This window comes from Haliotis asinina, chromosome 16, assembly GCF_037392515.1.
Source record: "Haliotis asinina isolate JCU_RB_2024 chromosome 16, JCU_Hal_asi_v2, whole genome shotgun sequence".
In the NCBI taxonomy this organism is placed as follows: Eukaryota; Metazoa; Mollusca; class Gastropoda; order Lepetellida; family Haliotidae; genus Haliotis; species Haliotis asinina.
The window spans coordinates 43604051-43617695 of NC_090295.1; the positions used below are offsets into that span (position 1 = coordinate 43604051).

Here is a 13645-nt window from a genome sequence, read left to right on the forward strand (position 1 = left end):
ACAGTTCTTGCTGCAGTGTTTGGAACAAGCATGGCCAAGGGTCATGGTGGTGGTCACGGTCATGGAGGTGGAAAGGGTCATGGTGGTGGCCATGGGGGTAAAGGACATGGAGGACATGGTGGTGGACATGGAGGCAAGGGACACGGAGGCCATGGCGGTGGACATGGGGGCAAAGGGCATGGAGGTGGCCATGGAGGAAAGGGGCACCATGGATAAGCCATGTAGATGGTAGGTACAGCGTAACTTTGTTTTCCGACCAGCTAATTACTACATGTGAGGGAATGTACTCTTTCCCCACATATAGTCCTTTTTAGGACCAAAAAGGTGTTCTCCGCCACTGTCAGTAGGACAAGCCTAAAATCTTTTGCCATTTCTTCATTTCAGAAAGGCCTGTGACAATGAAACTTCTACATGCCATTCCACTGCTGCTGGACAACGGGGAAACAACTGACACAATACATGATGATCTTGTATTTTCTTTGATAAAACCTCCCAATAAAAATACACCCTGTGGTGTTGAATCTAAAAAAGACTTCATTTCTCTATTATTTTTACCTGAGAATCACTAACTTAAAGCGATTTTGCCTCGACCATCAAGGCCTTTAAGTGAGTCCAAATTCTACTGAGACAGTGATCAGGACTGCAGCGTTATTATCGATTCTGACACATCTGTCGCTCTCTTTATCTCTATGTGCCTCTTCCCCTTCTTACTCTTTTTCTGTCTCTCTTTGTCAATCTCTATTTATCCTTAAATCTCTGTCCCCGTCTTCTCTCAGGACACCTTACCAACCAAACAACTTCAGTCTCACACGTGTGTCAGTTGATTATCCCACTTTAATAAATGTATGTGGACAATGGTGTGCAGATGAGACTAAGACAACGTAATAAAATTTCTTGGCTAAGTTTCTGGGCCCGGATTCACTGACTATGTGTTGCACAGGCTATAGATGCGACTCACTCACACATGTGACACGCCCGACACATGTACGAGTAGACAGTAATTGGGACTTGTCATAAGACGCTCGTTTAGCTGATTAAACTAATTACTTCTTCTAACCTAGCATGCTCTGTAGCTGCAGTTAAACATGTTAGCCAACTTGAGCCTTGCTCGTTTTGGGGAGTGGTTTTCATGTCGTGCATGAAACAAGGATGTGTCGTTCCGCTAAATCACAGGCTAAACACTCTTACTGTCACACAAAAAATCATTCTGTAGCTTAGGTAGTTCATGTACATTCACTAAGTGGCATTATATTTCACCATGCTCTATTGCTGTAACCATTCTAGTATGCAAACAACGTGGCATAACTGGAATCATGATCAAAACAGTATCAAAACCAACTCACTCGTTCACTCACTCACTCACTCTAACACCCAAATAAGAGAAAATATACATCACAAAGTCGAGCGTAACTGTCAGATAGTTTTTATTCTTTCAGGCCGTGACGATACACGAATCACAATCAATACAATAGGTTATCGACTACATAGTGGATTCCCAGCATCCAGATTGTCATGTGACCATGTACTTTGGATTTCAATGCCCTTACATGTGTCGGCAGCTTCATCCGTGGTGGCCATGGCCTCCGTGACCGTGACCACCGTGGCCATGACCTCCGTGACCATGTCCTCCATGACCGTGACCACCATGTCCATGACCATGGCCTCCATGTCCGTGACCACCATGTCCTCCATGACCACCGTGTCCGTGACCACCATGACCGTGACCACTAGCCAAACCCAAAACGGCTGCCAGAGCTGGATAAAAAGGACGCACCATTACACTTTTATATAAAGCAGAGAAGAATCTTCTTGGAAAGTGAAGTAAAGCACATTCTAGTGAGATATGTATAACACTGGTTAGCTCTCGACATGACTGATTTTGGTGTTATAACATTCTCAAATCACATGCATACAAGTTCATTCCATTTGACTTTCACTCCTTTTAATTCGAGCAGATGAGACCATTCCAATCGCTAATGCATGATAACGGTATGAGAACACTCACCAAGGCCAAGAAGTGCGGCGAAGTTGGAGAACTGCATGCTGTTTGTTATGTCCTTCTGTGGTTAGTGAAAGGAAAAAACTGACAGGTGCCAGTTGTTTCCAACTTATATAGCCAACGATGGCGGAAATGGTAGAAAAATTATATCATAATGATATTATTGCATTAACCTGCTTTGTAACGCTTGTGGTGATGTCACATTGGTTTTAGCTACCCACCAGGCACACCGCAGAGCTCTAAGGAAGCCTATTATTATCCCGCAATCGGTGCATGTGGTGATTTGCTGTCGATTAAATGTTTTCGCTTAAAACAAAGTTCAACCCATTTATCAAATGGTCTAGACTGAGCTCCACTATACTCCCTTACCTTTGCTGGTACAATAAAGATTTTAATTGTCTTTGTAGCACGTAGTCCACAAGATGTACTCACCTAATGAGCACAAAATACACATTCAAAGTAATTTCAGCTAAGCAGACAACACCTAAAAACCGGGGCATATCTGTGTCAGCCCATGTCGAGATCATGGCGGGAGATGAATGCAAAAGTTAAACGCTTCAGAAAAAAACGTAAAATTGCAAAAAGTGCACTTAATGTGACAATTAATCATCTGCTGAATTATTCTGATTTGCAAAGGTGCGCCGCATCCCCATGGTTGCACACAACATGCTGTTACACCTGTATAAAAGAGAGCGTGCACACAGTTACTTTACATTTTCTGAGGTTTGCATTCATCGGAAACATCAAACATGCATTTTCTGAAAGTCGCAGTGCTCCTTGTAGCAGGTAAGCAGAGCCCCGGGTATCCAGATGTAAATGTAAACTACTTGGCTTGTCTTCTCGCTTGCCTGACAAGTCCACATGATATGTGCGAACTGTCGTTTGACAGTCACTGTCAGTCTGTGCTAGAAACACAATCATGACATTGCATCTAGTCAAAACTTCAACATTTTATTCACATAATAGGAATGAGCTGACGTGCTAAAAGTGTTTTGATCTGTTGTGACTTGAACATATAATGAGCTTTTGTTCTCTTCCCGACAGTTCTTGCTGCAGTGTTTGGAACAAGCATGGCCAAGGGTCATGGTGGTGGTCACGGTCATGGAGGTGGAAAGGGTCATGGTGGTGGCCATGGGGGTAAAGGACATGGAGGACATGGTGGTGGACATGGAGGCAAGGGACACGGAGGCCATGGCGGTGGACATGGGGGCAAAGGGCATGGAGGTGGCCATGGAGGAAAGGGGCACCATGGATAAGCCATGTAGATGGTAGGTACAGCGTAACTTTGTTTTCCGACCAGCTAATTACTACATGTGAGGGAATGTACTCTTTCCCCACATATAGTCCTTTTTAGGACCAAAAAGGTGTTCTCCGCCACTGTCAGTAGGACAAGCCTAAAATCTTTTGCCATTTCTTCATTTCAGAAAGGCCTGTGACAATGAAACTTCTACATGCCATTCCACTGCTGCTGGACAACGGGGAAACAACTGACACAATACATGATGATCTTGTATTTTCTTTGATAAAACCTCCCAATAAAAATACACCCTGTGGTGTTGAATCTAAAAAAGACTTCATTTCTCTATTATTTTTACCTGAGAATCACTAACTTAAAGCGATTTTGCCTCGACCATCAAGGCCTTGAAGTGAGTCCAAATTCTACTGAGACAGTGATCAGGACTGCAGCGTTATTATCGATTCTGACACATCTGTCGCTCTCTTTATCTCTATGTGCCTCTTCCCCTTCTTACTCTTTTTTTGTCTCTCTCTGTCAATCTCTATTTATCCTTAAATCTCTGTCCCCGTCTTCTCTCAGGACACCTTACCAACCAAACAACTTCAGTCTCACACGTGTGTCTGTTGATTATCCCACTTTAATAAATGTATATGGACAATGGTGTGCAGATGAGATTAAGACAACGTAATAAAATTTCTTGGCTAAGTTTCTGGGCCCGGATTCACTGACTATGTGTTGCACAGGCTATAGATGCGACTCACTCACACATGTGACACGCCCGACACATGTACGAGTAGACAGTAATTGGGACTTGTCATAAGACGCTCGTTTAGCTGATTAAACTAATTACTTCTTCTAACCTAGCATGCTCTGTAGCTGCAGTTAAACATGTTAGCCAACTTGAGCCTTGCTCGTTTTGGGGAGTGGTTTTCATGTCGTGCATGAAACAAGGATGTGTCGTTCCGCTAAATCACAGGCTAAACACTCTTACTGTCACACAAAGAATCATTCTGTAGCTTAGGTAGTTCATGTACATTCACTAAGTGGCATTGTATTTCACCATGCTCTATTGCTGTAACCATTCTAGTATGCAAACAACGTGGCATAACTGGAATCATGATCAAAACAGTATCAAAACCAACTCACTCGTTCACTCACTCACTCACTCTAACACCCAAATAAGAGAAAATATACATCACAAAGTCGAGCGTAACTGTCAGATAGTTTTTATTCTTTCAGGCCGTGACGATACACGAATCACAATCAATACAATAGGTTATCGACTACATAGTGGATTCCCAGCATCCAGATTGTCTTGTGACCATGTACTTTGGATTTCAATGCCCTTACATGTGTCGGCAGCTTCATCCGTGGTGGCCATGGCCTCCGTGACCGTGACCACCGTGGCCATGACCTCCGTGACCATGTCCTCCATGACCGTGACCACCATGTCCATGACCATGGCCTCCATGTCCGTGACCACCATGGCCTCCATGACCACCGTGTCCGTGACCACCATGACCGTGACCACTAGCCAAACCCAAAACGGCTGCCAGAGCTGGATAAAAAGGACGCACCATTACACTTTTATATAAAGCAGAGAAGAATCTTCTCTGAAAGTGAAGTAAAGCACATTCTAGTGAGATATGTATAACACTGGTTAGCTCTCGACATGACTGATTTTGGTGTTATAACATTCTCAAATCACATGCATACAAGTTCATTCCATTTGACTTTCACTCCTTTTAATTCGAGCAGATGAGACCATTCCAATCGCTAATGCATGATAACGGTATGAGAACACTCACCAAGGCCAAGAAGTGCGGCGAAGTTGGAGAACTGCATGCTGTTTGTTATGTCCTTCTGTGGTTAGTGAAAGGAAAAAAATGACAGGTGCCAGTTGTTTCCAACTTATATAGCCAACGATGGCGGAAATGGTAGAAAAATTATATCATAATGATATTATTGCATTAACCTGCTTTGTAACGTTTGTGGTGATGTCACATTGGTTTTAGCTACCCACCAGGCACACCGCAGAGCTCTAAGGAAGCCTATTATTATCCTGCAATCGGTGCATGTGGTGATTTGCTGTCGATTAAATGTTTTCGCTTAAAACAAAGTTCAACCCATTTATCAAATGGTTTAGACTGAGCTCCACTATACTCCCTTACCTTTGCTGGTACAATAAAGATTTTAATTGTCTTTGTAGCACGTAGTCCACAAGATGTACTCACCTAATGAGCACAAAATACACATTCAAAGTAATTTCAGCTAAGCAGACAACACCTAAAAACCGGGGCATATCTGTGTCAGCCCATGTCGAGATCATGGCGGGAGATGAATGCAAAAGTTAAAACGCTTCAGAAAAAAACGTAAAATTGCAAAAAGTGCACTTAATGTGACAATTAATCATCTGCTGAATTATTCTGATTTGCAAAGGTGCGCCGCATCCCCATGGTTGCACACAACATGCTGTTACACCTGTATAAAAGAGAGCGTGCACACAGTTACTTTACATTTTCTGAGGTTTGCATTCATCGGAAACATCAAACATGCATTTTCTGAAAGTCGCAGTGCTCCTTGTAGCAGGTAAGCAGAGCCCCGGGTATCCAGATGTAAATGTAAACTACTTGGCTTGTCTTCTCGCTTGCCTGACAAGTCCACATGATATGTGCGAACTGTCGTTTGACAGTCACTGTCAGTCTGTGCTAGAAACACAATCATGACATTGCATCTAGTCAAAACTTCAACATTTTATTCACATAATAGGAATGAGCTGACGTGCTAAAAGTGTTTTGATCTGTTGTGACTTGAACATATAATGAGCTTTTGTTCTCTTCCCGACAGTTCTTGCTGCAGTGTTTGGAACAAGCATGGCCAAGGGTCATGGTGGTGGTCACGGTCATGGAGGTGGAAAGGGTCATGGTGGTGGCCATGGGGGTAAAGGACATGGAGGACATGGTGGTGGACATGGAGGCAAGGGACACGGAGGCCATGGCGGTGGACATGGGGGCAAAGGGCATGGAGGTGGCCATGGAGGAAAGGGGCACCATGGATAAGCCATGTAGATGGTAGGTACAGCGTCAGATCCCAGACATTTGTAACTTTGTTTTCCGACCAGCTAATTACTACATGTGAGGGAATGTACTCTTTCCCCACATATAGTCCTTTTTAGGACCAAAAAGGTGTTCTCCGCCACTGTCAGTAGGACAAGCCTAAAATCTTTTGCCATTTCTTCATTTCAGAAAGGCCTGTGACAATGAAACTTCTACATGCCATTCCACTGCTGCTGGACAACGGGGAAACAACTGACACAATACATGATGATCTTGTATTTTCTTTGATAAAACCTCCCAATAAAAATACACCCTGTGGTGTTGAATCTAAAAAAGACTTCATTTCTCTATTATTTTTACCTGAGAAGCACTAACTTAAAGCGATTTTGCCTCGACCATCAAGGCCTTTAAGTGAGTCCAAATTCTACTGAGACAGTGATCAGGACTGCAGCGTTAATATTGATTCTGACACATCTGTCGCTCTCTTTATCTCTATGTGCCTCTTCCCCTTCTTACTCTTTTTCTGTCTCTCTCTGTCAATCTCTATTTATCCTTAAATCTCTGTCCCCGTCTTCTCTCAGGACACCTTACCAACCAAACAACTTCAGTCTCACACGTGTGTCTGTTGATTATCCCACTTTAATAAATGTATATGGACAATGGTGTGCAGATGAGATTAAGACAACGTAATAAAATTTCTTGGCTAAGTTTCTGGGCCCGGATTCACTGACTATGTGTTGCACAGGCTATAGATGCGACTCACTCACACATGTGACACGCCCGACACATGTACGAGTAGACAGTAATTGGGACTTGTCATAAGACGCTCGTTTAGCTGATTAAACTGATTACTTCTTCTAACCTAGCATGCTCTGTAGCTGCAGTTAAACATGTTAGCCAACTTGAGCCTTGCTCGTTTTGGGGAGTGGTTTTCATGTCGTGCATGAAACAAGGATGTGTCGTCCCGCTAAATCACAGGCTAAACACTCTTACTGTCACACAAAGAATCATTCTGTAGCTTAGGTAGTTCATGTACATTCACTAAGTGGCATTGTATTTCACCATGCTCTATTGCTGTAACCATTCTAGTATGCAAACAACGTGGCATAACTGGAATCATGATCAAAACAGTATCAAAACCAACTCACTCGTTCACTCACTCACTCACTCTAACACCCAAATAAGAGAAAATATACATCACAAAGTCGAGCGTAACTGTCAGATAGTTTTTATTCTTTCAGGCCGTGACGATACACGAATCACAATCAATACAATAGGTTATCGACTACATAGTGGATTCCCAGCATCCAGATTGTCATGTGACCATGTACTTTGGATTTCAATGCCCTTACATGTGTCGGCAGCTTCATCCGTGGTGGCCATGGCCTCCGTGACCGTGACCACCGTGGCCATGACCTCCGTGACCATGGCCTCCATGTCCGTGACCACCATGTCCTCCATGACCACCATGTCCGTGACCACCATGACCGTGACCACTAGCCAAACCCAAAACGGCTGCCAGAGCTGGATAAAAAGGACGCACCATTACACTTTTATATAAAGCAGAGAAGAATCTTCTTGGAAAGTGAAGTAAAGCACATTCTAGTGAGATATGTATAACACTGGTTAGCTCTCGACATGACTGATTTTGGTGTTATAACATTCTCAAATCACATGCATACAAGTTCATTCCATTTGACTTTCACTCCTTTTAATTCGAGCAGATGAGACCATTCCAATCGCTAATGCATGATAACGGTATGAGAACACTCACCAAGGCCAAGAAGTGCGGCGAAGTTGGAGAACTGCATACTGTTTGTTATGTCCTTCTGTGGTTAGTGAAAGGAAAAAACTGACAGGTGCCAGTTGTTTCCAACTTATATAGCCAACGATGGCGGAAATGGTAGAAAAATTATATCATAATGATATTATTGCATTAACCTGCTTTGTAACGCTTGTGGTGATGTCACATTGGTTTTAGCTACCCACCAGGCACACCGCAGAGCTCTAAGGAAGCCTATTATTATCCCGCAATCGGTGCATGTGGTGATTTGCTGTCGATTAAATGTTTTCGCTTAAAACAAAGTTCAACCCATTTATCAAATGGTTTAGACTGAGCTCCACTATACTCCCTTACCTTTGCTGGTACAATAAAGATTTTAATTGTCTTTGTAGCACGTAGTCCACAAGATGTACTCACCTAATGAGCACAAAATACACATTCAAAGTAATTTCAGCTAAGCAGACAACACCTAAAAACCGGGGCATATCTGTGTCAGCCCATGTCGAGATCATGGCGGGAGATGAATGCAAAAGTTAAAACGCTTCAGAAAAAAACGTAAAATTGCAAAAAGTGCACTTAATGTGACAATTAATCATCTGCTGAATTATTCTGATTTGCAAAGGTGCGCCGCATCCCCATGGTTGCACACAACATGCTGTTACACCTGTATAAAAGAGAGCGTGCACACAGTTACTTTACATTTTCTGAGGTTTGCATTCATCGGAAACATCAAACATGCATTTTCTGAAAGTCGCAGTGCTCCTTGTAGCAGGTAAGCAGAGCCCCGGGTATCCAGATGTAAATGTAAACTACTTGGCTTGTCTTCTCGCTTGCCTGACAAGTCCACATGATATGTGCGAACTGTCGTTTGACAGTCACTGTCAGTCTGTGCTAGAAACACAATCATGACATTGCATCTAGTCAAAACTTCAACATTTTATTCACATAATAGGAATGAGCTGACGTGCTAAAAGTGTTTTGATCTGTTGTGACTTGAACATATAATGAGCTTTTGTTCTCTTCCCGACAGTTCTTGCTGCAGTGTTTGGAACAAGCATGGCCAAGGGTCATGGTGGTGGTCACGGTCATGGAGGTGGAAAGGGTCATGGTGGTGGCCATGGGGGTAAAGGACATGGAGGACATGGTGGTGGACATGGAGGCAAGGGACACGGAGGCCATGGCGGTGGACATGGGGGCAAAGGGCATGGAGGTGGCCATGGAGGAAAGGGGCACCATGGATAAGCCATGTAGATGGTAGGTACAGCGTCAGATCCCAGACATTTGTAACTTTGTTTTCCGACCAGCTAATTACTACATGTGAGGGAATGTACTCTTTCCCCACATATAGTCCTTTTTAGGACCAAAAAGGTGTTCTCCGCCACTGTCAGTAGGACAAGCCTAAAATCTTTTGCCATTTCTTCATTTCAGAAAGGCCTGTGACAATGAAACTTCTACATGCCATTCCACTGCTGCTGGACAACGGGGAAACAACTGACACAATACATGATGATCTTGTATTTTCTTTGATAAAACCTCCCAATAAAAATACACCCTGTGGTGTTGAATCTAAAAAAGACTTCATTTCTCTATTATTTTTACCTGAGAATCACTAACTTAAAGCGATTTTGCCTCGACCATCAAGGCCTTTAAGTGAGTCCAAATTCTACTGAGACAGTGATCAGGACTGCAGCGTTATTATCGATTCTGACACATCTGTCGCTCTCTTTATCTCTATGTGCCTCTTCCCCTTCTTACTCTTTTTCTGTCTCTCTCTGTCAATCTCTATTTATCCTTAAATCTCTGTCCCCGTCTTCTCTCAGGACACCTTACCAACCAAACAACTTCAGTCTCACACGTGTGTCTGTTGATTATCCCACTTTAATAAATGTATATGGACAATGGTGTGCAGATGAGATTAAGACAACGTAATAAAATTTCTTGGCTAAGTTTCTGGGCCCGGATTCACTGACTATGTGTTGCACAGGCTATAGATGCGACTCACTCACACATGTGACACGCCCGACTCATGTACGAGTAGACAGTAATTGGGACTTGTCATAAGACGCTCGTTTAGCTGATTAAACTGATTACTTCTTCTAACCTAGCATGCTCTGTAGCTGCAGTTAAACATGTTAGCCAACTTGAGCCTTGCTCGTTTTGGGGAGTGGTTTTCATGTCGTGCATGAAACAAGGATGTGTCGTCCCGCTAAATCACAGGCTAAACACTCTTACTGTCACACAAAGAATCATTCTGTAGCTTAGGTAGTTCATGTACATTCACTAAGTGGCATTGTATTTCACCATGCTCTATTGCTGTAACCATTCTAGTATGCAAACAACGTGGCATAACTGGAATCATGATCAAAACAGTATCAAAACCAACTCACTCGTTCACTCACTCACTCACTCTAACACCCAAATAAGAGAAAATATACATCACAAAGTCGAGCGTAACTGTCAGATAGTTTTTATTCTTTCAGGCCGTGACGATACACGAATCACAATCAATACAATAGGTTATCGACTACATAGTGGATTCCCAGCATCCAGATAGTCATGTGACCATGTACTTTGGATTTCAATGCCCTTACATGTGTCGGCAGCTTCATCCGTGGTGGCCATGGCCTCCGTGACCGTGACCACCGTGGCCATGACCTCCGTGACCATGTCCTCCATGACCGTGACCACCATGTCCATGACCATGGCCTCCATGTCCGTGACCACCATGTCCTCCATGACCACCGTGTCCGTGACCACCATGACCGTGACCACTAGCCAAACCCAAAACGGCTGCCAGAGCTGGATAAAAAGGACGCACCATTACACTTTTATATAAAGCAGAGAAGAATCTTCTTGGAAAGTGAAGTAAAGCACATTCTAGTGAGATATGTATAACACTGGTTAGCTCTCGACATGACTGATTTTGGTGTTATAACATTCTCAAATCACATGCATACAAGTTCATTCCATTTGACTTTCACTCCTTTTAATTCGAGCAGATGAGACCATTCCAATCGCTAATGCATGATAACGGTATGAGAACACTCACCAAGGCCAAGAAGTGCGGCGAAGTTGGAGAACTGCATACTGTTTGTTATGTCCTTCTGTGGTTAGTGAAAGGAAAAAACTGACAGGTGCCAGTTGTTTCCAACTTATATAGCCAACGATGGCGGAAATGGTAGAAAAATTATATCATAATGATATTATTGCATTAACCTGCTTTGTAACGCTTGTGGTGATGTCACATTGGTTTTAGCTACCCACCAGGCACACCGCAGAGCTCTAAGGAAGCCTATTATTATCCCGCAATCGGTGCATGTGGTGATTTGCTGTCGATTAAATGTTTTCGCTTAAAACAAAGTTCAACCCATTTATCAAATGGTTTAGACTGAGCTCCACTATACTCCCTTACCTTTGCTGGTACAATAAAGATTTTAATTGTCTTTGTAGCACGTAGTCCACAAGATGTACTCACCTAATGAGCACAAAATACACATTCAAAGTAATTTCAGCTAAGCAGACAACACCTAAAAACCGGGGCATATCTGTGTCAGCCCATGTCGAGATCATGGCGGGAGATGAATGCAAAAGTTAAAACGCTTCAGAAAAAAACGTAAAATTGCAAAAAGTGCACTTAATGTGACAATTAATCATCTGCTGAATTATTCTGATTTGCAAAGGTGCGCCGCATCCCCATGGTTGCAAACAACATGCTGTTACACCTGTATAAAAGAGAGCGTGCACACAGTTACTTTACATTTTCTGAGGTTTGCATTCATCGGAAACATCAAACATGCATTTTCTGAAAGTCGCAATGCTCCTTGTAGCAGGTAAGCAGAGCCCCGGGTATCCAGATGTAAATGTAAACTACTTGGCTTGTCTTCTCGCTTGCCTGACAAGTCCACATGATATGTGCGAACTGTCGTTTGACAGTCACTGTCAGTCTGTGCTAGAAACACAATCATGACATTGCATCTAGTCAAAACTTCAACATTTTATTCACATAATAGGAATGAGCTGACGTGCTAAAAGTGTTTTGATCTGTTGTGACTTGAACATATAATGAGCTTTTGTTCTCTTCCCGACAGTTCTTGCTGCAGTGTTTGGAACAAGCATGGCCAAGGGTCATGGTGGTGGTCACGGTCATGGAGGTGGAAAGGGTCATGGTGGTGGCCATGGGGGTAAAGGACATGGAGGACATGGTGGTGGACATGGAGGCAAGGGACACGGAGGCCATGGCGGTGGACATGGGGGCAAAGGGCATGGAGGTGGCCATGGAGGAAAGGGGCACCATGGATAAGCCATGTAGATGGTAGGTACAGCGTCAGATCCCAGACATTTGTAACTTTGTTTTCCGACCAGCTAATTACTACATGTGAGGGAATGTACTCTTTCCCCACATATAGTCCTTTTTAGGACCAAAAAGGTGTTCTCCGCCACTGTCAGTAGGACAAGCCTAAAATCTTTTGCCATTTCTTCATTTCAGAAAGGCCTGTGACAATGAAACTTCTACATGCCATTCCACTGCTGCTGGACAACGGGGAAACAACTGACACAATACATGATGATCTTGTATTTTCTTTGATAAAACCTCCCAATAAAAATACACCCTGTGGTGTTGAATCTAAAAAAGACTTCATTTCTCTATTATTTTTACCTGAGAAGCACTAACTTAAAGCGATTTTGCCTCGACCATCAAGGCCTTTAAGTGAGTCCAAATTCTACTGAGACAGTGATCAGGACTGCAGCGTTAATATTGATTCTGACACATCTGTCGCTCTCTTTATCTCTATGTGCCTCTTCCCCTTCTTACTCTTTTTCTGTCTCTCTCTGTCAATCTCTATTTATCCTTAAATCTCTGTCCCCGTCTTCTCTCAGGACACCTTACCAACCAAACAACTTCAGTCTCACACGTGTGTCTGTTGATTATCCCACTTTAATAAATGTATATGGACAATGGTGTGCAGATGAGATTAAGACAACGTAATAAAATTTCTTGGCTAAGTTTCTGGGCCCGGATTCACTGACTATGTGTTGCACAGGCTATAGATGCGACTCACTCACACATGTGACACGCCCGACACATGTACGAGTAGACAGTAATTGGGACTTGTCATAAGACGCTCGTTTAGCTGATTAAACTGATTACTTCTTCTAACCTAGCATGCTCTGTAGCTGCAGTTAAACATGTTAGCCAACTTGAGCCTTGCTCGTTTTGGGGAGTGGTTTTCATGTCGTGCATGAAACAAGGATGTGTCGTCCCGCTAAATCACAGGCTAAACACTCTTACTGTCACACAAAGAATCATTCTGTAGCTTAGGTAGTTCATGTACATTCACTAAGTGGCATTGTATTTCACCATGCTCTATTGCTGTAACCATTCTAGTATGCAAACAACGTGGCATAACTGGAATCATGATCAAAACAGTATCAAAACCAACTCACTCGTTCACTCTCACTCACTCTAACACCCAAATAAGAGAAAATATACATCACAAAGTCGAGCGTAACTGTCAGATAGTTTTTATTCTTTCAGGCCGTGACGATACACGAATCACAATCAATACAAT

The 13645-nt window shown here is 43.0% G+C and overlaps 1 protein-coding gene across 1 annotated transcript in view; it reads left to right on the forward strand.

Moving 5' to 3' along the window:
• LOC137267802 (platelet binding protein GspB-like) overlaps positions 1 to 13645 on the forward strand; it is a 78994-nt gene that overhangs the window by 31466 nt on the left and 33883 nt on the right. Inside the window, exons 22-30 of the mRNA XM_067802240.1 lie at positions 5 to 221; positions 1560 to 1720; positions 3044 to 3260; positions 4599 to 4759; positions 6084 to 6300; positions 7657 to 7781; positions 9106 to 9322; positions 10679 to 10839; positions 12164 to 12380. Coding sequence (XP_067658341.1) covers positions 5 to 221; positions 1560 to 1720; positions 3044 to 3260; positions 4599 to 4759; positions 6084 to 6300; positions 7657 to 7781; positions 9106 to 9322; positions 10679 to 10839; positions 12164 to 12380 — 1693 coding nt within the window. The remainder of the gene's footprint in view (positions 1 to 4; positions 222 to 1559; positions 1721 to 3043; positions 3261 to 4598; positions 4760 to 6083; positions 6301 to 7656; positions 7782 to 9105; positions 9323 to 10678; positions 10840 to 12163; positions 12381 to 13645) is intronic.